At 36.7% G+C, this 27,195-nt stretch overlaps 1 protein-coding gene across 2 annotated transcripts; it reads left to right on the forward strand.

Annotated features, from left to right (window-relative positions):
• The first annotated feature begins 1,242 nt into the window (after positions 1-1,242).
• Positions 1,243-26,351, forward strand: LOC129280326 (voltage-gated purine nucleotide uniporter SLC17A9-like). Of its 2 annotated transcripts, XR_010296279.1 has the most exons (10): positions 1,243-1,759; positions 7,552-7,678; positions 9,684-9,909; positions 12,037-12,136; positions 13,231-13,494; positions 15,201-15,297; positions 17,179-17,301; positions 21,055-21,226; positions 21,507-24,624; positions 26,142-26,351. XR_010296279.1 is itself a non-coding variant. In XM_064112285.1 (9 exons), exons 1-9 carry the CDS (start codon positions 1,629-1,631, stop codon positions 21,683-21,685), a joined length of 1,419 nt encoding a protein of 472 aa, XP_063968355.1. In that variant the 5' UTR covers positions 1,243-1,628; the 3' UTR covers positions 21,686-26,351. The 2 variants fall into 2 exon arrangements, 1 of the variants encoding a protein (XP_063968355.1); XM_064112285.1 differs by having other exon boundaries at positions 21,507-26,351.
• Positions 26,352-27,195: the final 844 nt, after the last annotated feature.

Raw genomic sequence — 27,195 nt, forward strand, 5'->3', positions numbered from 1 at the left:
AGGATCTTTTTAAAAGATTAAAAGTCCTGAGTGTATTTGACCTTTATAAACTATCCCTTGGATCATTTATGTATTCTTGTCACAAAAAGATAATTCCTGAATCACTAAGCAGATATTTTTGTCTCAATACTACTACCCATTCTCACCAAACTCGTAGACAATTTGATTTTCACATGCCCTCCGTCCGTACTTCTTTTACTAAAAAAACTATAATGTATTCAGGTCCCAAATTATGGAACTCTCTTCCACCTACACTTAAAAATAGTTTATCCCTTAATAGTTTTCAACGTCAGTACAAAGAAATTCTGTTAACAACGTTCGCATCCAATAACAACTAAGTAATTGCGTAACATGACTATAATTTCTGTGTTTGCCCTTCTCCTATACACTTATTCTCACTAATTTCACCTGTCGACTTTCTGTGACCCTCCACATACGCTAGTCCTTTACCTTTTTTCTATCATTTTCCTAGAAAGGCAAACACTTCATTTTAATTTTATTAATGCTTGTTTTTCCCTTGTATTCTTTTGTCTTTGCTTATTCTATTTTGTATCCCTTCTTTTTCTTTCTTTACTGGGCTGGAACTTCTAAGATCCAACAGATCTTTCATGCCATGCAGTCCACACTCGAAGCCTATTTTGTACACTATTTACTGTATTATCATTTCTGTTACTTTGTTCTATTCTTGTCATTATGTATATCTTATTTACCTGTATATATGTAATTTTTATCGAGTGAAATAAATGAATTGAATTGAATTGATATTTCGTACCCGACCCGATAAAATTTGACAATTAAGAAAAAAAAAGAAAAAAAAGGTCGATCCTCAATTCCAAAAGAGGGGGCACACCTCTGTTTTAATGGCATTCTTACATTACAAATTTTTATTTTGCTTCTCAAAGGGGGGGGGGGGGGCACGTGCCCGCTGCCCCCCTGGATCCGCCAGTGCCCCGGCCCCCATGATTCGTTTTTTTAAGGCTTCAGTCATATGGCTTTAGTCTATCCCATGATCCACATCAACATTTCCTATATCGAAGCCAATTAAGTCACGAACTTGATAATTGTAGCAAATATCATCAATAAAACAAATTTTGACACAATTATTTATAAATTGTGAATTATTGTATAAATCTTCATTTACAATTAATGGGCATGACAATATGTATTAATTATAAATAATGCGGCCAGATAGCGATTCAAATTCAAATAAATCATCAATAAATTATATATTTCTATTACATATACGGCGACCCATAGTCAAAAGTGCCAGAATTCGAAGATTGCCCGAACTTGCCGAAGAAATGTGAATAAGGAACTGCTGGAACATTTGTTTTTAAGTTATTTGTTTTCATGTCATATTGAAAAATTAGACTGTGAATTTATACATGAAGCATTCGGAGAAGTACCTTGGAGAACGCTGCAAATTGTGTAGGACCTTGGACTTCAACTGGCCCTGTCCTGATAGCAGACGAGTCTTTTGCAGTTGCACCCGTGATCTGCTCGCTCACCGTACCGGGGGACAAAGCCTACCGGTACGTTGTTCCGCTAGCGCGCCGCTTCTCTGCCGTGACTGCACAACTCTGCATTAGCATTCTCCTCACTCAGCTCAGTCCTCCCGTCACTGAAAAATGGAGCGTGGCTGCGATATTGAAAGTGCGAAAGATGAAACAAGTCGCCGACCTTTCCACGGCCATGGTTTCAAAATTCAGGAACATGATTATGATAAGGAGTCGTCATTGAGATCAGTTCAGTTGACAGAGTAAGTTAAATAAATAAGTACACTGAAGTAAGATTCCTAAATTCCAGCCAGGGGCCCGTTTCTCAACACCGTCATAAGTCTAACTTCTTGACTAAATCGGAGATAGTGAGCTACTTGTCCGCTAACCGTTTCACGAAGCCCTCTTTACCAAGATCGGGTACAACAACCTCACTAAATATTTATGACACCTCCGAACCTGTCATAACTTCTTTCTTAATGACGTAGTGGCATCACGTGGGTAGACTATGGCATGCAAAATTGCCTCGAAATTTGAAAATTGTAATTTTACGTAATCATTCATAGAAGTTGAAATTACATTGCAAAACAGGTGTGATAGATCATTTAATAATAATTGTTATGCACAGAAACTATCAAAACTGTTGGTAAAACGCAACAAAACCACTCATTTTGAAATAGTAAAGTAATTGAATCAATAAAGATTCTACCACGGCAGGTCATCCATAACTGGACTCGGAGTCGTATTCGTCGTTTTCAAACACTTATCAACATTTTTGATAAATCTCTAATTTATGCAAAGAATTTGTCAAATTGTGTGTTTCGGTATGTAAAAAAAAAAAACAATAATAATTTAAACTATATTTTGATGATGTTTGGAACCATAAATGAACGTATAATTATCATTATTTTACAAAGATAACAATTGTGGTTTACTTTCGTAAACTATCAAAATTTACTATCCCGGGGATACCCATCTCATTGTCCCCATGTGATTTTTTAGTCATGAAATAATATATTCATAATTTGATTTTCTCAGCAATTGAATGCTCAAGTCTTCATGGTTTAAGTATGCATGGTTCATATTTTGCCTCTGCTATTATTTTTATTAGATGTATTTCCAAATTAATCACAATAATTGCAGTTTTATCACATTTTTGCTTTTCAAAAATTATGCTATTTTGTGACTAAGGCTACGTCTCGTCTGCTCTTTCTACCGATAGTATCGATATCAAGGGATTCTAGTTGGGAAGCCCTTCGTGAAACGGGTTTAGTAAGATTGGAACTAACTCCATGGTTGGTGGATAAAGATATGACTAACTTGTCCAGGTGTTGAGAAACGGGCCCCAGGCTTCCAATTCGGAATTGAATTCCAATCGACCAAAAGCTTTGCCTTTGGTCTCGATCTGTTATTGGTTGTTCGCTGAACTGTGTTGGCTCATAATAGGTCCATGGTCAGATGGTTGGCTCCACTCAGTGACTCACCAATTATTACAGAGACCGAAGTTCTAACTCCCCGATCCATGTAATGTTGTTTGACAATTAAAATTCACCAAAATTCCATTTCCCCCCAAACCATAGTTCCAACCCCCTCCTCTGGTGGCCGTACATAATTTTCAATATCAAAAGAAATAGTTCATATCATTATCAGCTCTCTCATTAACATAACCCATGTTTTGCATGTAATAACTGTAAATGACAATAAGTGAAATTTTAAAATGTAATTTACAGTTTTACAACTGGTCATTTTCAAACGTGAGTGACACGACAATCGGAGAGGGTTAAGGGCTCATATCTTAAAACTTAAAGGTTATGAATCAATCATGACTACTATATTATATACAATGTAGGACTGGCATGGGCCACTAACAGTTTGATTTGAATTCTACAATTTGTTTAGTAGATATGATTGAAAAATGATGCGTGAGTGACACGACAAATTTTGGACATGGGTTTCGGACCATTATCACTTATGATTGGATTCGTGCCCAAGTAGCTGTCCAGGAGTACTGTGAGTACCCATACATGTACGTAAATAGTGTACCTATCTAGCACATATAGTCAGAATCAATCAAACCTTATCTATGGAAAATGGTGCCCTCCTATATACCGTGAGTGACACGACATCCAAAACGTGAGTGACACGACAAGTGCAAAAATACAACATTTATCTCAACAACGAAAGTATTTTTGGCATGATGTACAAGAGTGAAATCCCATCAACCAAAAAACAAGCTTAATTACATAACAACTGCCTTCTTCAAGTTGATAATGTGTTATCCTAATGATTTATTCTTGGTTTATGGTCATATTTGCCCATCAACTCACATTCCCTATACCATACCGCATTATGGTCACACTCGGGCTTCTACCACACTCCTCTTTGGAGGAGGAGGCACTTGAAGGAGGTGTTATGTGGTCTTGGCATTGACATCAACTCAAACATTCTTTTTGTGGCCTGATTTCATTCAAAACTTTACCTCTTTTTCCCTATCTATAAATGACAGTTTACGGGTTTACAATTCAGCATCCACAACTGATGGAATAATTTTTCCTTGTAAGAAACGTATTCTCAATAGTAACTCGCATCATCTGGCATGGTCTGGTAGCCAATGATGTCATGTATGACTCCTTTTTCTTTAAATATTGGATTACAATATTATCCTCCTTAAATATTTTAGGCATTGTCCAAATAGGACATGGCAGCTTCAATGTCTTTTTTTGTACACTGTACCAAACCACAGTTACTTGGCTGCACACTTCAGATGGACTATTAGCAAATCCTTGAGAAACTTTAATAGGGATCAAGTTCAACTCATCAAGCATTGGTTTTCTCCTGAACACTGCTTGTATGTGGACCCCTCCAAAGGCACTGGAACAAAATTCAGAGCTATGATTTTCAGCAGGAATCTTGCAAGCTGCTTTTCATTGCTACATGTAATTATCATTATATTTGATAATAAACCAAACCACGGGTAATACATGGAAAGCCACGAGGTGAAAGACGCCCAGTCAGTACCTGATTCTTGCAAAAAGCCACAGCACAGTCTGTTGGTATTACCTACAACTACAAGTCATTAGCCTTTCCTTTGATGAGCCCTTGGATGTTACGCTGAAATTCAATTCAGCATCCCAAACCATCAAATACCTCCATATGGCATAGCTTTTTCCCCCACAAGGTCCAGCTCAATTCTAACCAGGGTACCCCCAAGAAAAATTGATCTACATGAAAACATGGCAACTCACCAAAGTTGCTCAAATGCAAATTCGGTCTTGGTTGGGACTTGTTGGGACCTACATATACAGTACATAATTTACTCTATCAATTTGTTATGTGTAATGCAAATCTGCTCTGAACCCACATCGGCCCGCTCACGGTAGTTTGCTGTGCAGACCCTAGTTCATCACTAGTGGTACGAATGGTGGCCGAACAAAGAATGATTTTGAACCAGGCATGTAGCTACTTCAAGCAATATCCAAAATGCTCTTTTAAATCTCAGTATATTCTCACCTGAGATGTTCTTACAAAAAATTTGGTTATTTCATGTCCTCGAATACAAGCTTTGTGGCAAAAAAGGTTAAATTTAATTGATAAGAAGGGAAAGAGTTTTTTCTGATTTTGAAAGAATGTTTGGTGTTCACGGAGATCTCTTCATACACTTTTCTACCATTAGAATATTTTATCTATTTCTGCAAATTTCAAAATAAGATCCCTGACCTTGCTAGCTTTAAACCTTTCTTAATTAGTAAGACAAAGAAATAACATTCCTAAAAAGATAGGTGAACGTTCTGCTCATTTCTGTAAATGGAGACAGAGAATGTTCAAGTCATACCTAACTAACTTGAACCATCACCAAATATTTATGCACTGTAAATATGTTCATTAAGTATGTATAGTGGTTTTTCTCTTGATATATTCATAATTTTGTGTTGATTATGTTAGTATATTCATTTATCTCAGTACATTATTAAAATATGAATTAGGATCTGAGTCTTCACACGAATGGAAAGTTGTCAGGATTTTTGAAACTGAGGAAACCATGGAGAGGAAAGAAAATAGATGAACTAAACGTCAAATTCAATATTTCCAATGATATGGGTGAAGTTGGGAAAATGGAAAAAAATATTAGCCTTACATATGCCTAAATGATGTCAGGAACAACATTTTGACTCCATCCCTGAATTTATCTCATAAAATGCTTTAAAAATTCTTTGATGTCCTTTTTATACACAATATGAGACCGTGAGTGACACGACATTTCGTGAGTGACACGACATCGTGAGTGACACGACACAACTTTAACAGTTAATTTTAGCTTAACCTTAACACATTGGACCAAGTTACTTTATATACAATAAGGTATGGGAAAACTGTATTTGCTCCTGTACTGGGATAAATTAATTTTCAGAATACACAGCTCTAGAAAACTTTTTGTCTTTAAAACGTGAGTGACACGACAACCAGTTTTGAAAACTTTAAAGATCTACTTTTTTCAAAAAAACACTTCAGATAATATTTTTTTGTTATTAAGGTGTTAGATACAATACAGAGCTTGTATCTTGCCAACAATTATGCCTCTAATACAAATGTTATATTGTGATAGGCAATATGTGAATTTTAATGCAAAAATCAGCATTTTGTAACATTAAATTTCCCTTGCACTAAATTCACTGTATTTCAAGACACAATAAATAATTTTATGTAACTGAAATGGAAAAACATACTTTGAGATGTCTAGTTTCAAAAACCATTGAAGCCTACTGATTTCTAGCAAGTTTTAATTTTCACCCCCATGTCCACTTATGTTTGAAAATGACCAACTTTCTTTATTTTCCACCTGATGTCAATATTGTCAGTACAGTTATGCTTTTCTCTTTTTTAAATAAGAATTTAGCTGGGATGGACTGTGTCTTTTAAGTTTTAGTTTAAACTGAGAACCTTCAATAAAAACACATTAATCCAAACAGGTTCAAGGCCCTTGAACATTAAATGCAAATGTGTAGTAAAATTTACATTCAGTTGCATCTTGTCTTTCTTGCAATGCCTCATTTTTTAATTCAACAATTAAATAGATTCACATAATACAGTCATCAATGAAATTGCCAATTGTTTTCACCAAATCAACTCATCAACTCAAAATAAGGCTAGACAACTAAGACAAGGTGTGGGCAGACCAGCGGTATGGTAGTGGATCATATTACCGAACACTTTTCATGAATTCAATCATATCAAACACATTATTCTCATAAAATTCACCAAACTTTCACCATAAATACACAATTACCTACAAAATATAAATATGTACAAATTTTGCCGAAATCGTTTTTCCTTTATACGATATTAGCTTCCAATCGGACCCCTCTTCGCATGTGAAATATTTTGGTCACTTGAAAAAGGTATTGTATTAACGAACGTGTGTTTTCTATGGGAAAAGTTGAGAAAAAAACAAAATCACTGATGAGCTATTTTGACCTTATTTTATTATTTTTAGAATATTAAGACTTTGAAAAATTGTGTTTGACCATTTTTCATCATCTTTCTATTCAAGTTCTCTTTGGAAGGATGTTGCAAAATTTTGAGCATATGAAATTATTTTCTGATGCGTATGATGCGCGCGTTCGGTAATACAAGGCCGGTCGGATATACAATCACTCACTATAGCCTACTGCTCACAACTCGCCCTATGATGTATAAACCATACTAATGTCGAGGATGGTGAAGATTTCCAAGCTAGACTGCTTTGAAGATACCTAACTAACGAGAAGGATGAAGGACATGAACTGGAAACACGACTGCTGGGATCATCAGCATTCTTCCAGAATCTCGGGTAAAGGTAAATGTAAATCAAATTGGGCGTTATATGATACTCAAGGGTTTTCTTCTCCAGAATTATGTCCATACAAGTATTGCAACATAATATTTGTATTGGTTCTTGAGACAATCTTCAATTGCGATGGTACGTTTCTTTTTATTGTGGGCATTAACAGAAGGATTAGGTCCTTTTCAACTTTATAAACTATACATACATGTTATGTATGTTGCTTATTATTTACAGGAAAGAAAGAAAGATATGGATGGCAATGCTCTTCATCGGAACATCCTTGGCATACAGCTGCCGGACTGTCATGTCTCTTGTAGCTATGGAAATGGCTAATGAGTTTAAATGGGACTGGGCTCAGGTGGTAAGTTAAAGGAGAATGAAACAGATCAACAAAAGTTTTAGAAAATCAGACAAATAATGAGAAAATTATCATTTGAATATTGTGATCACTAATGCTATGACGATCCTCATGTTGGCAATGCGACAAAGATGTGTGATGTCACTTGTGAACATCTCTTCCCATTACTTTAGTATATATTTCACTTAAACTGCCTCTTTTATCACATCTATCAGTAGATCATGTGTTCTTTCTATAGGAGGGCATGTAATACAGATTTTTAAAGAATACATCATGGATAAAGAGATTGTATCACCTTAAGAAAAAGCAAAAAGAAACATTTTGGAGGTATTTTATAGTCCATTAAAGGGAAAGTTGTTCACATGTGACATCACACATCCTTGTCGCATTGCCAATGGGAGGATCTCCATAGCATTAGTGGTTGCAATTTACTCAAATGCTCATAACTTTCTCATTATTTGTCTGATTTTTCTCAAACTTTCTTTGTTCTTATTCTTTGATTTTTCTGTTTCGACACAAGCCTACGTGTTCCAAAGGTTTCATTCCCCTTTAATAATAGATAGTGAAAATCACAAAGTTTATAGCTTGATAACAGCAATAATAATTCGTAAGTATAATTTTGTTTGGAGAATAATTATTATCACAATATCAATGATAATGATCAGGGGCCTGTTGCAGATATTCAAACACAACTAAAACAAAATCAAGCACAAGTCCCTAATACGTGCATGTCATTGGTTGAAAGTCAAGTTGCATTTGATTTTCGGATTTGCGTTTGATCGCAACTCTCTCTGCAAATGGGCCCCTGGTCACCCTTGTCAACATGCGTGACCACCCATCTGAAAAATCAATCGTAGATGTAAGTTGCCACTTGCCAGCATACGGGTGGCCATTACCTTTACCACTGCATGTATTTCTAATGCACACAATACAAACAGCGATATCACAATTTTTGTGAAACAATAATTTGTTATATATAAAAATTGTAAGAGCAATTACATTCATTTATTTAGTTATTTCTTCTTTAAGGATATTCATAGCATTATGATTAAGAATATTCCAGAATGTCTCAGTATAGCTTTGTTAGGCATGCCTATTTCATGAGATTTCGGGTATTTCTTAATCATTATAAATTTGAATTGCATAGGAGCTAAAACCCAAGGTATAGCACATTCTTTACATGTAAATAGTGTAAGTGGATGCAAAGGATAATTCGCTGAAATGACCCACTTAACAGGCCTTGATTACAAAACTATGAAAGAGAGGAAATTGAATTCTTATACATGTATGTGAAATAGTGACTCCTGCCTAAAAAAATGTGAACTTATGAAATGGAAATAAATCATCCAGAGTCAATGAAATGACAGGCTTTGATTACAAAGTTATGAAAGAGAAAAACAAATTGAATTCTGTATGTGAAATAGTGACTCTTGCCTTAAAATGTGAAATGTGTTAAATAACTCATCCACAGCCATTGCAAACCATGGTGGTGGATGCGCTATTGACTGGCCTTGATGCCCTCTGTGGAGATTTGTTGTGCACGTTTTTAATTTTGCCATTTTCCCGTTTCGTGAGCATTTTGGGCTAATGGTTTATGATTCTCGTCTTTCAATCTGAGGGACGTAGGTTCGATTCCCAGCCATGGCGTGTTTTCCTTCAGCAAGAAATTTACCCACATTGTGCTGCACTCAACCCAGGTGAGGTGGCTGGGTACCTGGTAGGAAGAAATTCCTTGAATGCTTCAGCGCCTTTATGGCAGCACCGCTAAAGCCGGGGTATAATACCAGCAGCGCTTTGTGTCCTCAGGTAAAAAGCACTTTATAAATCCAGCTATTATTATTATTATTACATGCATTTGTGCTGTACTAATATAAATATGGCATTACCCTAATAATAGGTCAATATTTAAGGCCTGATGGTCATTGCACTATTAAAGTTATCCTGAATTTAATCACACCCCTTGTGCAAATTCAAACTCATTGTAATTACACTCTCTTTGTTCCCTAAGGGTTTCCTTCTCGGCAGTTTCTTCTTGGGCTACCCCATCCTGCAGATCCCAGGACTAGGGCGTGGTCTACGTGACCGTGTTGGTGTGGATAACTTCATTGCCGTCTGTGGTCTGTGTTGGTCTACACTAACGTTTATCACACCAATCGTACCATATGCCTTCGAATCAAACGAGATTGCTCTAATTGCCATGATTTGTATTCGCTTTCTGCAAGGTGTAGCTCAAGGTAAGTGTACTATTGTAACATTTGGTAAATTCTGCCAGGACATGAACTTTTATTGCTTTTTAAGTTAACTCTTCATACTGTATGCAGAAAATGTATAGCATTGCATGAGCCCTATTGTGCATTGCCCCTTGTTTGTGCATATCTGTGTGATTCTAATGCAAGAAGGCACACACCAAATATAATTCAACGTCTGTAATACATAGACAGATGCTGCCTCCCTCATCAAAATGAGTGCCTGGACATGGGGCACCTTCCTTTTTTCAATCTAAATATGACAGGCCATGGCTTTTGGTAAGTAATTCATATCTTCTTAGATCCTGAGGAGATTTTGGGCATAATTACTCTTGAAAGTTGACCTATTATGCCAAACATAAGCCCTAACGTTAAACCTAATCCTAATCCTAACATCATTCTGAAATAAAAATCCTATCACAACCGTAAACCTAACCCTATATCATCAATGAGATATTAACAGAGGAGCAACTTCTGCTTGAGAAATGCCAACTTACCATATTTCTGCATTCCTACCCACCAGGGCCCCGTCTTACAAAGAGTTAAATTGATTTGATCAACCACAACTGTACGGAAATCCATCATTGTCATAATTTTTTCTACAGGAAATTTCCACAATGTACATGTACTTTGTAAAGAGAAGCTCACAGAATATTCAAGAAAATAATGGATGTATCAATATACATACTGTACACCATATCTACAAGAATATTTAAACAAACATGCATTTGACGTTACTGGCTTTCCATAGTTGTGGTTGATTGGATCAATCGTAACTCTTTGTAAGATGGGGCCCAGAAACAGATCCATTCGGGGGAGGGTTTTGAGGTTTTGAGAATGCGTGTGTGGTACTCTCTTTTTTTTAGTGGACATTCCTGATAGGTGTTTCATTAGCTGGTCATAAGTTGTGAGCGACTTTTACGAACGACTGGTGACCCTTTCTTACGAGTTAAATCAACACAGGAAAGGGTCACCGGTCGTTCGTAAAGTCAAAGGTAACTTACGAACAGATTTATGAAACACCGGCCACCATGTGTGGTCGGCAAGCTTGCAAACTGCCAGAGAAGTAATAGCACTGGCAGTTCTGAACTTGTTGAATGGGATAGGTATTAAAAATGCTTGTAAGTTGCTTTCACACTGCAAGAATAACAATTTTGAAAAAAATCCATCAAAAATTTCGCACAAATTGAAATTGATCCCAAGTGGAGACAATTTTTTAATCCAGATTATGCAAAGCATACACTGGTTTTCAAATTTGTCCCGGTGCTGTCATGGGACGGTGGCACCACTATTAACCCGCTATAATTACATTCATAGTAGAAAAGTTATCCCGGCACAGTCCCGGGATAAATTTCATGTATCCATTCACACTGCAGCAGGTGATTTTTATGACCTCCGTAACAAAACACATGTAGGCTTGTGACCTCATGAGTGACCCGACTCTGATACACCGGAAATACTTGAGGGCGGGAAATCGAACCCACGTCCTTCAGATTGAAAGACGAGAGCAAGAACCACTAGACCACGACGCCCTCGCATTATAGTAAACTTATCAAAAGTGGTTTATCCCTGTGTTGTAGCGATGTGTCTTCACAGTGAGGGAACACCGTGACAGTCGCAGGGCTGTTCCGCTGCTATACTATGGCTTGCCCAGTGATAGTTTGTTGTGGAGTTATTGCAAGGCGAGGTTATCCCGGGGTATAATGTGGGGGCGTTGTGGTCTAGTGGTTATGATTCTCATCTTTCAGTCTAAAGGACGTGGGTTCAATTCCCTGCCCTTAAGTATTTCTGGTGTATCAGAGTCGGGTCACCCATGGGGTCACCATTCCCCTACAAGTCTTTTGTTATGGAGGTTACAAAAATCACCTGCTGCAGTGTGAATGGGTACATGAAAGTTATTCCGGGACTGTGCCGGGATACCTTTTCTACTGTGAATGTATTTGTAGCGGGTTAATAGCGGTGTTGCCATCCTGTGACAGCACCGAGATGAATTTGAAAACCAATGCGAAGACGGTATAACAGTCCTACATTGGTGACCCGCTGAAACCGGGTTGACCAAAATCTTTATTAATAGCTCTGAGAATTGATATATGATATACCTCCCTCTCTTGTCAGGTCCCCACTATCCATTCATGAGCCGTCTTGTTTCAGCAACAGCACCTCGCAAGGGAAAAGGGTTTGCCATTTCAGCATTGTCTGCGGCTATGTACTGTGGGTAAGAAGCTTTGTCTTGGTATGGACTTCTTAGGCCCCCTCTCAAAATGATAATGATTCAATATTTTTGTAGTGCCTATCGAAATTTCTCTTAGCACTTTACATTACACAACCTTACTACTTAATTTGATTAACTGTTTCAATATTGCTTTTCTTCCTGAACTTCCGTAAATAACTTAACAACCAACTTCATTTCCTGTTCTACCAACTTAACTACAGACAAAATTAACTGAAAATCAGATTGATTGCTATTTGCAGAAAAGATATATCCTAAGTGCGACTTTAACGGAACTGAGAGAGGAATAAATCTATTATAGGTAAATTCCAGTTGTGGGTACGATATCAAAATGAGATCGTACAGAATCCAATGAAATTACCACCAAAGTGTCTGTTTGTATAAATAAAACATATGTGCCAAAGGATTCTGGAAGAAATTGTGTAATTGCTGAGAAATCAGCAAATAAGCACAGGATTTGGGTCAAGCGTCGGGCTGACATTCAAAGCAATAATAATACACTGTCCCACGTGCGCTTATCTGTGTTAGTGATCTTCAGCGTGAACATTTTTCAGCGTAGATTTCAAGATTTCACAAAGTTTAGTTTATGTAACTGTACCAGATCCAGATCCTCGATGATATACTGACAATTAAGCCTGGTTTTTCAGACTTTCTCATGAAATCAGTGTTTACTGTGCACAACTACTGGCATTTCTCTTTAAAGGGAAGTGAGTTTTAGAGTGTACAATGTACATATAGGAACCAAGGCTCTATTGCCACAATACGAGAAGCTTGTGCACCGCAGGGGTTTAACTTGGGTTTTACTTTTCCAGGGCTTGGTGGTATTTCATGCTCACATATAACACTGGATTCTTTTTCCTGTTGACATCCGCACAATTGCAACATCAACAAAGTCAACACATTTTACTCATTGTTAAATTTCACATTTTCCCCCTTTTTTTAATCAAAACTACAGCCCAGCTGTTTTGGCTCTTGATGAAAAAAATATCAGTTAAGGTGCAATTTCCCGTCAAATTCACAAAAAAAATGTAATGTTTGCTTATGAAAATTATCTCTTCTTAAAATTCTATGTCTCCTAGAATTCTGGCTAATGGACTACTTGGATCGATATTACTTGGTTTTTTTAAATGGCGCTCTCCATTTTACCTTTTTGGAGTACTTGGAATCATCTGGTCAATAGTTATGTTCCTGTTCTGGTATCTCAGAAGGAAATATGCGGCAAAGATGAAGAATCAGAGCAATGAGGGCATGGAGCCGTTAATCCAAAACCTTGCCTCGTGTCAAGAGCTGAAGACTGCAAAACCATTTTTATTTCGGAATGTGGTAACAAAAGCATCTTTTTGGTGAGTTGACATTCTGAGGCTTTTTACTCTTTATACTTGTGGTTGATATGTATCGCATAAAAATATACCAAGCTGAGAGAGTATATATATAATAGTGGGAATTATTTATCGGAAGGGGACTGACATTGCATTATTTTTTTCTGGCAAAGCCCCAAGGAAAAATAGTTAATATTGCTTGTCTCTCAGTCTCCAAACATAGATAATTTCCATTATACTTTTGAACTTTAATGCTTGATATATATGCTTGTTATATCAATTTTTGTCTCACCTGCATAGCAGAGCGAGACTATAGGTGCCGATTTTCCGACGGCGACGTCGTCGTCAACATTGAAATCTTAACTAAGGCTAAGATTTTGAAATGTCATCATAACTTAGAAAGTATACATGTATGGACCTAGTTCATGAAACTTGGACATAAGGGTTAATAGGTATTACTGAACAGCCTTTTTGAGTTTCAGGTCATATGACCAAGTTCAAACGTCATTTAGGGTTGACAAATTTGGGTAATGTTTTGGGTATTTGTGGAATTGTCATCATAACTGTAAATGTTTATGGATCTAGTTCATGAAACTTGGACATAAGAGCAACCATGTTTCCCTGAAAATCCTGTGCGCTGTTTGCAGGTCACATGACCAAGATCAAAGGTCATTTAAGGTCAATGAACTTTTGCTGTGTTGGGGGTATTGTTGAATTGGCATCATAACTTTTAGAAAGTTTATGGATCTAATTCATGAAACATAGACATAAGGGTAATCAAGTGTGAATGATTGTTTTGCACATTTCTTAGGACTCATGGTCAAAGGTCATTTTGGGTCAACGGACAGTACATTATATTTCATTATCATATGAATGTTTTCTTTGGTGAATAATTATTCAATAGCAGTTTTCAAAGTCAGCACTGCTGCTATATCGAATTGTGTAATGCAGGCAAGACTGCCAGAGGCTTCACACTTGTTACAACTAATAGGTAATTAGAAAAGAGTAAAAAAAAAACATTTTGACAAGCCTGATATTTCCATTGTAACTTGTAAGTTGTAGAATTTATTTTAATTTCATTTAATTCAAATTTTAATCTAAAATTTAAAATCTTTTGGGAAGGATGAATAAGGTCAATCATATTGAAATATCATTTCTTTTTCATTTCCAAAACTTGAAAACATGTATTGACATTTGAATATTTACATGTACTTTTGTTTGTTGATTCTTTGTGAAAATGCATAATTTTTTATTCATCCAACATATCAATTATCAATCTTATAAAAGTGCATTGACATTGACATTTTACTTTTGTTTGTTGATTTTTTTTGTAGAAATGTTTGAGGATATTTAGTTTGTACCCTCTGTCATCAGTGTCTTTTTTTATCCCTTTAAAGGGCCTCTTGAACACTTCTTTGTAAATATAGTGATTTAGATAATCCAGTGGTAAAACTGTATTAGTTATATTTACTTTTGGTAGGAATCACCAGAAAATTGGTGAATAATAGACCTTAAAAAAAAAAATTGACCTTAAATTCAAATATTGAAATAAATTGTATTATTTTTCATAGAGTTTTGGGACACTGCCAAAACAGTTATGGTATGTATGGGCAGATTGCGCATTTGTGTACAGTCTTGCGTGCACATTATAACAAGAACTTTGACGCCATAAGATTTGTAAGGGTGTGCTTTTACTATGAATTTGTGAATGTTTTCTCTTCCCATATTAGGGCTATGTTACTATCCCATCAGTGTGTTGAATTTGTCTTCATTATCCTGTTGTCATGGCTACCAACATATTTCTTTGACACATATCCCAGGGAAAGGGTAAGTATTCCTGTAAAGCATTTTTATTTTCTCGCATGCACGCCAGAGCGAGACTTGAAGGCACCGCTTTTCTGGTGGCTGTCTCATCAGCATTGAAATCTTAAAGATAAATGCCAGTTGTGGTAACCATCTCAAAATGAATTTGAACAGAATCCAATAAAATGGCCATCCATGCACTCGTGGATCCAGGTGGGGGGGGGGGGCAACGCCAGCCCGTGCCCCCCCCCCTTTTGAGAGACACAATTAAAAATGTTCATTATAAAACTGCTGTTGAACCAGAAATGTGCCCCCCCTCCCTTTGAAAGTGAAGACCTTTTTTTATTTATTCTTTTTTTGCTTGTCAAATTTTTTCGTGGACGAAATCCCCTTAATTTTTGTCTCGCCTGCGTAGCGGAGCGAGACATAGGTATCACTATTTCCGGCGTCGTCGTCGTCGTCAACAATTGTGTTGTACACCCAATAACTTTCTATAACTTCGAGGTGGGATCACCAAATTCATACCAGAGGTCCATCTCCTGAAGGCACAGGTCAAGTTCGAATATGAGTCAAATTTGAATAAGGTCAAAGGTCAAAGGTCAATGAATTTTCCATGACTGGCACTGTGCTGTTTTGTACACCCAATAAATTTCTATAGCTTTGAGGTGAGATCGCCAAATTCATAACAGAGGTCCATCTCTTGAAGGTGCAGGTCAAGTTCGAATGTGAGTTGAATTTGATTAAGGTTAAAGGTCAATGAACTTTCCATGACTGGCACTGTGCTGTGTTGTACACATAACTAACTTTTTATATCTTCGAGGTAGGATTGCCAAATTCATACAAGAGGTCCTTCTCTTGAAGGTGCAGGTCAAGTTCGAATGTGAGTTGAATTTGATTAAGGTCAAAGGTCAATGAACTTTCCATGGCTGGCACTGTGCTGTGTTGTACACACAATAAATTTCTATAGCTTCGAAACAGGTATTAAAGATATCTGACTGGTACTGTATGTTCGGATGCTTTTTGCATCTGTTTGTTCCTCTAATGGCATGACCTTATCTGTTTGTTCCACTAATGACATGACCTATAGTTTTGACATGCAGTCACTTCATGACTGCATCATGCAGGCGAGACAACGCTTGGCGTTTGCCTTGTTTTTTATTTTTTTTGCTTGTCGAATTCTTTCTCAGGAAAATGTGCCCCCCCCCCCCCCCCTTCGAAAAAAAATCCTGGATCCGCCCCTGCACCCAAGTGTTTGTATTTATAAATATAAAATATGTGGCAAATGGCTCTGGAAAAAATGTGTCATTGTTGAGAAATTAGCAAAATGAGCACGGAATAAAATGTCCGGAATTTTTCCAAGCAATATTAATGCACTGTCCCACATATGCTTTTTTGTGTCAGTGGTCATCAGAATTAGCGGTTTTCACTTTAAATTTCACGATTACAGTCACAAAGATAAGACTATTTCAATGTACCAGATCTAGATATATGTTAATATTGTGGTATTAATTAACCTTGATTTTAAAGACTTTCTCATGAAATAATTGTTTGCTGCAACTACTTTATTTTACCTTAACAAAGGTTAAGTTTTTGAAATATCGTAATATGAAAGATATATGGACCTATTTCAAGAAACCTGAACATGAAGCTAATCTTGTATCACTGGTCTTCTTGCCTTAGTGTGGAAATAGTGTCAAGGAAGAAATAGTGTCGCTGACAATTCCAATTGGAAAAACAACAACAAAAGTATAAAAACAAAGAAATGTATAAGAAAAAAAAAAAAAATACATCAGAAAGCATTTTAATACATATTATCTTTTGATGTGCATTTGATCAGAATCCCACCTACAGTCTGTAAACAAATGATTAGCACCTCAATCAAATTTGATTGATTTTAAAATGCAGGATCTGGTGTTTGATTCCATTCGATGGGTTGTTGCTTCATTCGCAGCAGTTTTGTCAGGATTTCTAGGTGATTGGCTGTTGCGGAGGAGACTACCTCACACAATCACAAGAAAAGTGCTAGCAGTAAGTGCATATTGTAATTTGTAGAGTTGTTGTGGCTCAGTGGATAAGTCTCCAGACTTTGAACCACAAGGTCCGGGGATCAACTCCCACTGCAGCACTTGAGTCCTTTGGCGAGGCGTTTATCTATATTTGCCACTCTCCACCCAGGTGTAGTAATTAGGTACCCAGTAGGAAGGAATTCCTTGAATGCTCCTACGTCCGATCAGGTTAGCGGTGCTAAAGCCGCGGTAATACATGTAGTATGCAGTGCTTAGAAACATTTGTATTAAGGACGTTCCACAGTTATGTTTGTGCGTGTCATGATCTGCGCATATTTTACACTCTGCGCGCTGACGTCACAATGGATGAACTTGTGATTTAATCAGCTGTAGGTATAATTATGTGAGCTGGTGTTTCTCCTTATCTAAACTAACTGCAGATCTGATGTGTTATTTTATGAAGCTAAAATAAACTGGAATTATTTCAGGGACCATTTTTTTTTATTCCTCTACAATTTCAAAATAGTTTCTCTGTAGTGCTGCAAAGTATAATGAATATGACCCCGAGTATGAATAAATGGAAAAGTGGTTCGGAATTTTTCCTCTCATACACTGTAGATACTGCTTTTGGTGCGTTTTCGGGTGTTTTAAGAAGCAAATTTGCTCTAAAAAGAGTGCTGACAGTTTGAAAACAAGCACATAACCCCCTATTTTTTAATGTTTGCACCTCTTAGGTATACCTTCCTCTACAACTTTGCAAAGTTTGGTGAACATGGCATGGGTTTTGAATAAAGTGCAGCATTTCTTTTCTCAAGTTTGTTACTGAAATTTGATTTTTTTTTTTGGAGGTTGAGTATCTTTCCCGCAATTTCTAAGAACTGAGAGTGTTAGAGACCTAAATGAGCAAACAATTGACAGCAGTATAGATAGATTACCCATCTTACGGATACAATTATTAATCATATTGCAAAATTTGATAAAATTTTCATGGATTTTGACTGAGTAACAGGGCTTTAAACTCAATGTTGTGATCTCGTGAGGTCTAAAAATGCCAAATTCTTTTGGATGCGCTCTTCTTAAGAACGTCATCCATTTTTGGACAACTTTTAAGCTCTATAGCAAAAAATCAAGCACATGGACCCATGTTAATTTTTGCATATTTGGAATATTCAGGTGCTAAAGTATCTATGTGCAAAGTATGATGAAAACGACATGGGTTTTCAATGTTTGGGAGCAAGACTACGGAACCACTCGCATTTTAGACGGTATTAACAGACTTTTGCTTGTTTTTGGCGCGTTTTGGGCTGTTTCAAGCCAACTCGCAACAATTTGGACACTGATAATTTGAAAACGAGCACATGGACCCCATAGTTTAAATGTCTTAACTTCTTCAGAATATATTCCTCTACAAATCTAGAGAGTATGATGAAAATGAGATGGATTTTGAATGTTTGGGAGCAGGACTAAGGAACCATTCGTATTTTTGACATTTTGGATGGTATTAGACTTTTGCCCGTTTTAGGCACATTATAGACTGTTTCAAGCCAACTCGCAACACTTTGGACACTGACAGTTTAAAAACGAGCACATGGACCCCATAGTTTAAATGTCTTAACTTCTTTAGAATATATTCCTCTACAAATCTAGAGAGTATGATGAAAAATACGTGGATTTTGAATGTTTGGGAGCAGGACTAAGGAACCATTCGTATCTTAGACATTTTGCCCGTTTTAGGCGCCTTATAGACTGTTTCAAGCCAAATCGCAACACTTTGGACACTAGTTTAAAAACGAGCACATGGACCCCATATTTTTAATATTTTGATGCCTTGAGAATATATTCCTCTACCAATCTAGAGAGTATGATGAAAATGACATGGATTTTGAATGTTTGGGAGCAAAATATCGAACCATTTGCATTTTATAGGGTGTTAAGAGACTTTTGCATGTTTTCGGCGCTTTTTAGGCGATTTTCAAGCTAACTTGCAACACTTGGGACACCAATAGTTTAAAAACGAGCACATGGACCCCATATTAGTAATATTTTAATGTTTTCAGAATATATTCTTCTACAAATCTGGAGAGTATGATGAAAATGACATGGATTTTGAATGTTTGGGGGCAAAACTACGGAACCATTCGTATTTTATACGGCATTACTCGACTTTTGCACGTTTTGGGCGCATTTTGGGCAATTTTCATGCCAACTCGCATCACTTTTGACACTCATAGATAAAAAACGAGCACATGAACCCCATATTTTTAACTTCCCTACACCTTCGATATGCATTCCTCTACAATTTAGCCGAATTTGATGAAAATGACATGGATTTTGAAAAAAGTGCAGCTTACAAAATACTTTTTTGATTTTTGAGTAGATTCATGTCTTTGAAGATTTGCTTTTTCCGAGTTTTTGCACAATTCTTGCCAAATGAGGGCGCTGCTGACTCCCACCAAATGGATATAGTTTTACCAATAAAAAGACTCTCTCTTACTTTACTTTGGTATACACTTTGTTATATATCTTGAAAATTTGATGAAGTTTGATGCGGTATCCACTGAGAAAAGATGATTTAAACTCTTTGGTGAATTTGTGCGGTCTAAGAAAGGCATAATTCTCTTGATTGCGCAAGATTGCATATCATTCATATGCGGCGACTTTGAAGACCCGTAGGAAAAAAATAAGCACATGAACCTATGTCATTTTTTGCATTTTCATAATGCATAGATACCAAAGTAACTCTGGTGAAAATGACATGGACTTCATTTTAACTGTGGAACGTCCGGCTTAAAGCGCTATATAATTGTTACATATTATTTTTTTTTTTTACATTGAATTTTTTCTCAAGGAAACTCCAACCAAAGTTGAGATAAAAAGACAATTTTTTTAATCAGATAGGTGAAAGTATGAATAAACTTGGACAAACGATAAGAAAGCTATGATTTCTTAAAAAGTTGTATTAAGTAGTAATCATTATACCGATGGGGACTTCAAATTGACCACATATGTGTGATGATATTTCTATGCAGCAGGGTTAATAGCAAATACACTCCTGTATTTGCTTGATCCCGACATCAAATGACTAAAATATGATTTTTTTTTTAAAATAAAAGTTTGTCTTAGAATGATATATTTCTTTCATGGAGACATGAAACAAGATGGTTCATATGTTATGTTTTATTATCACCCCAAGGGAAATATGGGACTTGGGAGAACTCCGGATTATTGAGTACTTGGCAAATGGGAGAGTTGTCCATGCTATATGTCATAATCTATTAATTTGTGAAGTTGCCAATTTGAAATAGATATGGTCTTTTAGTGACCTCATTTTTCATACATTCATGACTTTCTCATTCCATTTGTTATGGATCTGTGGATAAGAAACTCTACAGTCTTTACATTGAGGAATGGGGTTCAAATCCAGCCATGGCACTAATGCGCTGTTGCAAGATATCCATCTACATTTGCCACAATCTACCTAGGTGTACGTGTGAATGGGTTCCCAATGTGCTTGAGTATGTTGAGCACGAGTAGCTTCGGCGACTCCCCACTCGGCCATGACTGACCGCCTGTGGTAATTATGTCTACCGGTACTCATTAGGGATGGAGTCGAAATGGGTAGTTCCAAGTCATGAGGTCGCTGGAGAAGACATTTCCCATTGACTTTGTACTTGTGACTCAGCCCGAGGCCAAGGCCTTGAGGCCGGCCTCAACTTCATCCCTGCTACAGATAGTCCGACACTCATTTTTTTACATTGTCTTTATTTCACTGTAGCTGATAACATTCCTTGGGCTGTCTATCCCTTGTTTCAATGTCGATGAGACTGACAACTTCCGACTGGCTATGAAGTACATGGCCATAGTAGTGGCATCTCACGCATTCTCAAACAGCTGCATCAGTGTGAACGCCTTTGATATAGCACCAGACCACGGAGGATTGATTCACGGTAATTATGAATATCAGTATTTTTATTCATTTCTTTTAAGGAAAATAGGAAATGTGCATTTATCCAGATCCAATTGTCAGTGAACATTGAATTTTCCTCGCAGATCAGAGTTACACAAATAATTTGATAAAGAGTGTAAAATTATGACCAGACGACACATATCGGATACATTGGTATGTTCCGGGTATTTAGGATTTAGTTCTAATATCTTTTCAATACCTTCAGCCTTTTATTCAAGCTTGCTTCATCTAGCCTTTTAATATCTTGTTCCTTTTATCAGGCACTAGCCACAGTCTGGCTTCACTCCCGGGATTTTTAGGGACGTTCATCGTAGGTCACATTCTTCATACACGGAACTCGGGCGAGTGGAATGTTGTCTTCCAGATGAGCGGAACCGTTGGTCTGGTAGGCCTGGCCATCTTTACATTCTTTGGAAGCGCTGAACCTGTCATTTCGTAAACTGAAACCTTTCTAACAACAATCTGCATAGATCATAAGCATGGCATTGTGTCGAGATGAAAGTGAAGGCTCTATAGTGTTAGAATGAGGGGTGTACCGGTATTTTCATTTGGTCCAATGTGAATTTGTCCAATTGCCAACTCCTCTACTATCATTTGGTCTACCACAAGTTCGTCCAATGTTCGCATGGTCTAATTGCCATTTCGTCCACTCACCATTTTGTCTAAAAACCAGTTAGTCCAATAGCCATTTAGTCCATATACCATTTGGTCTAATTAAACTAAGTGTTCATTGGGCAAAATGAATGAAATTAAACGAATATCAGACCGACTGGTTATGAGACGAAATGGTCATAGACGAACTGGTGATTGGACGAAATGATGATTGGACCAAATGGTTATTGGACCAAATGGTTGTTAGACGAAATGTTGACGGACGGAATGGTATTAGACTTAATGAAAGTAGACCATGTGGTGGATGAGTTGGCAGTAGTCGAATTTGCAATTTACTAAATAAGGTACCTTGTTAAAAGCAAGAGCCTTTCATGCTTGAATCCCGAAGGCCACCTTTCATTACCAATTCTCACGCTTCATCAGAGACAAAAACAATATGGGATTCAGGAAAGCAGGTATGAAAAGACACACAGTGCCTTAATAGTGGGATTCCTGCTTAAACAAGCCACTCAGACTTTTGACGAGGCTCCTTCCAATTCATCTTGTATATCATTTCGGTAATTTTTATACGCCCGTCCTAGACAGGACGTATTATGGTATCACGCTCAGTGCCCGTCTGTCTGTCCGTCCGTCCATCCGTTAACTTTTCCTTGTAAACGTGATAACTTCAGTTTAACTTAGCCTAGGCTCATATAATCAGGTGTGTATTATACTAGCATGGATCCCAGGAAGCCTGTAGATTTTGAGGTCAAAAGGTCAAAGGTCAAGGTCACAATGACATGTTTTCATCTTACCATTCTGTAGTCCTTTTAAATGCGATAACTTCAGTTTAACTTAACCTAGGCTCATATAATTTGGTGTGCATGATACTAGCATGGATTCCAGGAATTCTGATGATTTTGAGGTCAGAAGGTCAAAGTTGAAGTCCCCACCTTCCACTTTTATTGCTTGACCAATGTCACAATTTTCCGCATTTCAGGCGGGCGTATTATGTGCTTGCCTTAGCGTCACTTGTTTTAAGTATGGTATTTACTTGTTAGCTTATCAAATTTGCACAAGTGTGCAATGTAATCTACTAGTTTGTCATTTTTCTGAAATAATATGATTTATTTTATGTAAGTTCATTATGCTAATTTATACATGAATCGTGCGTTTTGTTCCCTAATTAGTGAAAATATTCTTTGTAGCATTCCAATCAAACGTTTTGAAAAAAAAAAAATTATTTTTTCATTTATTTATTTTTTCAATTTTGGTTTATAGACATTTTCGTTTGTAGTTTTTAAGCTTTATTTTGCTAAAAATCAATCAATTTTATCCAGGGAAAATAATCACATCTTTATGGAAAAGATTGGAAACCTCCATTCACATTGACTTTGTACACGAAATCATGTTTTTTTTTGCAATTTGGGGTCTGACATGAACTTGGAAAATCTTAAAAGATGTGCGAGTATTAGAAAAGTCAGTAAGTGCCGCAGTACAAACATTTTATGTGGGGGAATTTTCGCTGTAAAAACTGATTCAACTCCCGGCAATTTTGGGTTAAAAATATATTAATTGATTGGGTGATTACAGTGTCATCTTCATTGGGTATCACAGTTGCAATTTTGTCTTGCCTAACCTAGCAGATCGGATTTGAGACATGCTGCTTTTCTTATCTGAGCAGTGTGAATTAATCTTAAGCTACAAGATTTTTTTTTTTAAGGAAACTCTCCTCCAAGCAGCTCATTTGTGAATGTCTTGCCATAGAACCATGCGCTTCAGGGTAGTTTGGAAATACAGACCCTTGGTTTCATATTATGCATGAACCTACAGGGTATTTTTATAAGGGTATCTTAAGTCTTTTTTGAAGCAATTTGTGTATAATTGTTTTGACTTTTATATTGAAGATTAAAAAAGCAAAGAAAAATGAAAATCCATAGTTTATTGTTCGAAACAGATATCTGAAACATAAATTTTGGGTTAAAAATATATTAATTGATTGGGTGATTACAGTGTCATGTTCATTGGGTATCACAGTTGCAATTATGTCTTGCCTAACCTAGCAGATCGGATTTGAGACATGCTGCTTTTCTTATCTGAGCATTGTGAATTAATCTTAAGCTACAAGATTTTTTTTTTTCAAGAAAACTCCTCCAAGCAGCTCATTTGTGAATGTCTTGCCATAGAACCATGCGCTTCAGGGTAGTCTGGAAATACAGACACTTCAGTTTTATATTATGCGTGAACCTACCAGGATGGGTATCTTAAGTCTTTTTTTAAGCAATTTGTGTATAATTGTCTTGACTTTTATATTGAAGATTAAAAAAGCAAAGAAAAATGAAAATGCATAGTTTATTGTTCGGAACAGATATCTGAAACAGAAATACTCCGAAAATTCATTTTGTTCTGTGGAAAAAGGAGTAATTCCTTGGAGTTAAATTAAATAAATTTAACCCCTTGCCTCTGTTTATGTAGATAAAGTAAAATGATAAAAAGTTATACAATCATTTATCATCCCATCAAATGGGGCCTTTTTGAAAGAGTTTTACATGTTAATAATTTTTTTCATTCTGAGAAATACTCAGAAAATTCATTTTGTTCAGTGGAACAAGGAGTAACTCCTTGGATTTTCATTAAATAGATTTGACACCTTGTCTCTGTATATGTTAATAAAGTAAGTTTAATGATAAAAATGTATTATTTATCATCCCATCAAATGGGGCCTTTTTGAAAAAGTTTTACATGTTGATAATTTTTTCTTCATTTATTGAGTCTTTAATTGTACAGGCTAGCTTGTTCAGTTGTCTTATATAACACTGTTTCACAGGAAGGCCCTGTAGGCTGTTGGCTCTGAATTATTCAGATGTATTCTTTATGGAGGCCTTTACTTTGAGATGTAGTAGAAATGTCTTTCGACTTGATATACATGTATACATATTTTTGTGACCCTCCACCTTAAAACCCACAATAAGTCGCCTAAAATGAATTTCCAATTTTTTAATGGATTTAAAAAGCAGATCCTAATAATAAAGCTTTGAAATATTTTCATGCTTGCAAGAATTGATCAGCAATGTCCACACAAGCAATTTATTTTATGAAGAAGAATTTTAGTGAGAACTTCAAAGAATAAAGAGAAATCAAACTTTGTTGTTCAATAAAAAATGACAGTATTTTACTTCCAAGCAGTTTAAAACTTTCAGCATTCAGGAAAAAAAGTATCAAAGAAACCCGTGTATCTTTTCTATTTAACTTAACAACTTTATGAAAATCGATAGAATGGAGAAAATTGACTCTCTCTCTGATAAGTTAATTTTCAAATTTTGATTTGTTGAGACCAAATTACTACTTTGCCTAGCTACAGAAAACCTTGCCACATGGTTTATTGCTGGTTTTGAGGTGGTTGATCATGAAACAAAATTAATGATAATCAAGAATAACTGTCTTTCATTGTGAGGTGTGGTTTGAAGAATTGAAATGTTTTATGAAATATTGATGTTTGTTATGTACTATGTGTTAATTTTTTTTATATTAAGAATTCCAAAATACAAGGTGTCATACAAGGCGATAGCTCAGTGAGGAGGCGCGATAGCTCAGTCGGTAGAGCAGGGGATTCGTATTCCGGTGACCCGGGTTCGATTCCCACTTGGTGTGCTAGTGCCCTTTGGTAAGGCATTAATCCTCATCACCAGGTCCTTCGGAGAGGACCTTAAGCCGTTGGTCCTCTGGTTGCTTGCTTACAAGCATTCATGCTTTCTTAGCAATCAGGTAAAAAATCCCCACCACTTCTTGTACCACTAATGTGACTGTAAAATATTATTGTACATGTTCTTGCAATTGCTGAATTTGCTTTTGTCATTAGATTTTTTTATCTCATGAATATAGGCCAAGTGCCCGGGGGGGGGGGGGGGGCAGTCAATTGTATTGCTGTACACATGCGTGACCAAATTATTTCCAAACACCCCCTAAACGAGTTTTTTCTCTGTGTGCAAAATAACCCCCTAAACAATTTGGCCCCTAAACAATTTGGCCCCTAAACAAGTTGTCGCCAGAATATGACCTCGGGGAAAAAGCTTGGGGAAGAAACATACCCTAAACACGTTTGGCTAGTCTTAAAAAAAAAAGCTTTGAAAAAAACACATACCCTAAATATGTTTGACCCCGCGATTGACCAGTCTTTCAAAACCACCCCTTTTCTTGAAAATCTGTGTTTTTGAAACCCTAACGAGTGCACGCGCGGCCCGCGTCCAAAACTGAGAAAACGCCCCTTTAAACGCGGTTTTTTTTTTGGTCACGCATGTGTACAGCAATATATTTGACCGGGGCCAAGTGCTAATTTTTCCTTTATGCAACTCAGATTTGTGGTGATGTCTATGCATATGTACATGTACAGCTGTGCATGATGATTTCCTTGTATGAATTTGAGTTTGTTTGGTGAGAAAATGCTATTTATAGTTTGATGGTGAATGGTTTATTGTAATATCAAATAAAGTCTCCTGTTTTTTAGTTTAAAGGTATACAGACTGTCTCATAATCTGAATTATTGATGCTGTCCTATTTGAAAAAAATAATGTGATCAATGTTTTAGGCAAGGTGCGGGTCCATGGAAGGGGAAGGGGGGGGGGTGGTTGAAAAAAAAAATCGGATGGGGGGGGGGTACTAGTAAATTGTGGATTTGCTCCTGTGTGAGACTGCAGTGATTCCAATATATGCAATTCCCCATGAAGTATCCAGTTGACCATGGAGATAGAAGGGGTCAACATTTTCTTCCCCAAAAATCATGTACATGTATTGCCATTATGATATAATACTGAATTTGTTTAATGATCCATGAACATTTTGACCATTACTATTATCACCATCATGTTCCGAAAGACATCGTCACCAAACGTCATCACCATCGTCGTCTTTATAGCCAACATTATCATCACTGTCATCTTCATGGCCGCACACCATCCATCATCAATCATCATCAGTCATCATCACCATCATCATCACCACCACCATCATCATCATTAATCATCATCACCATCATCCTCATCACCATCATCATCATCACCATCATCATCATCACCATCGTCATCAGTCATCATCAGTCATCATCATCAATCATGACGATCGTCACCATGCACCACCGCCATCATCGTCATCACCGTTATAGCAGAAGCGAGACGTACTGCTTTTCCAATAGTAGGAGCGTACAACGTCGAATTGCGTTTGACTTTTTGAATTTTAATTAATGTATCTGTATTCAGGGTAAAAACGACAGAAAATGTTGATTCTAGCCGAAGCTCTTTTCTGGGATCTGTCACTGAAAGGTTTTCATTAATTAAAACGCGATTCAAAAAGTCACGTCATTTT

This window comes from Lytechinus pictus, chromosome 17 (genome assembly GCF_037042905.1).
Source record: "Lytechinus pictus isolate F3 Inbred chromosome 17, Lp3.0, whole genome shotgun sequence".
Taxonomy (NCBI): domain Eukaryota; kingdom Metazoa; phylum Echinodermata; class Echinoidea; order Temnopleuroida; family Toxopneustidae; genus Lytechinus; species Lytechinus pictus.

Coding starts and splice junctions, on each gene's coding strand:
- LOC129280326 (XM_064112285.1), top strand. CDS start 1,629: ATGGAGCGTGGCTGCGATATTGAAAGTGCGAAAGATGAAACAAGTCGC. Junction 1,760..7,551: donor AGATCAGTTCAGTTGACAGA/GTAAGTTAAATA, acceptor TATTATTTACAG/GAAAGAAAGAAAGATATGGA. Junction 9,910..12,036: donor TCTGCAAGGTGTAGCTCAAG/GTAAGTGTACTA, acceptor CTCTCTTGTCAG/GTCCCCACTATCCATTCATG.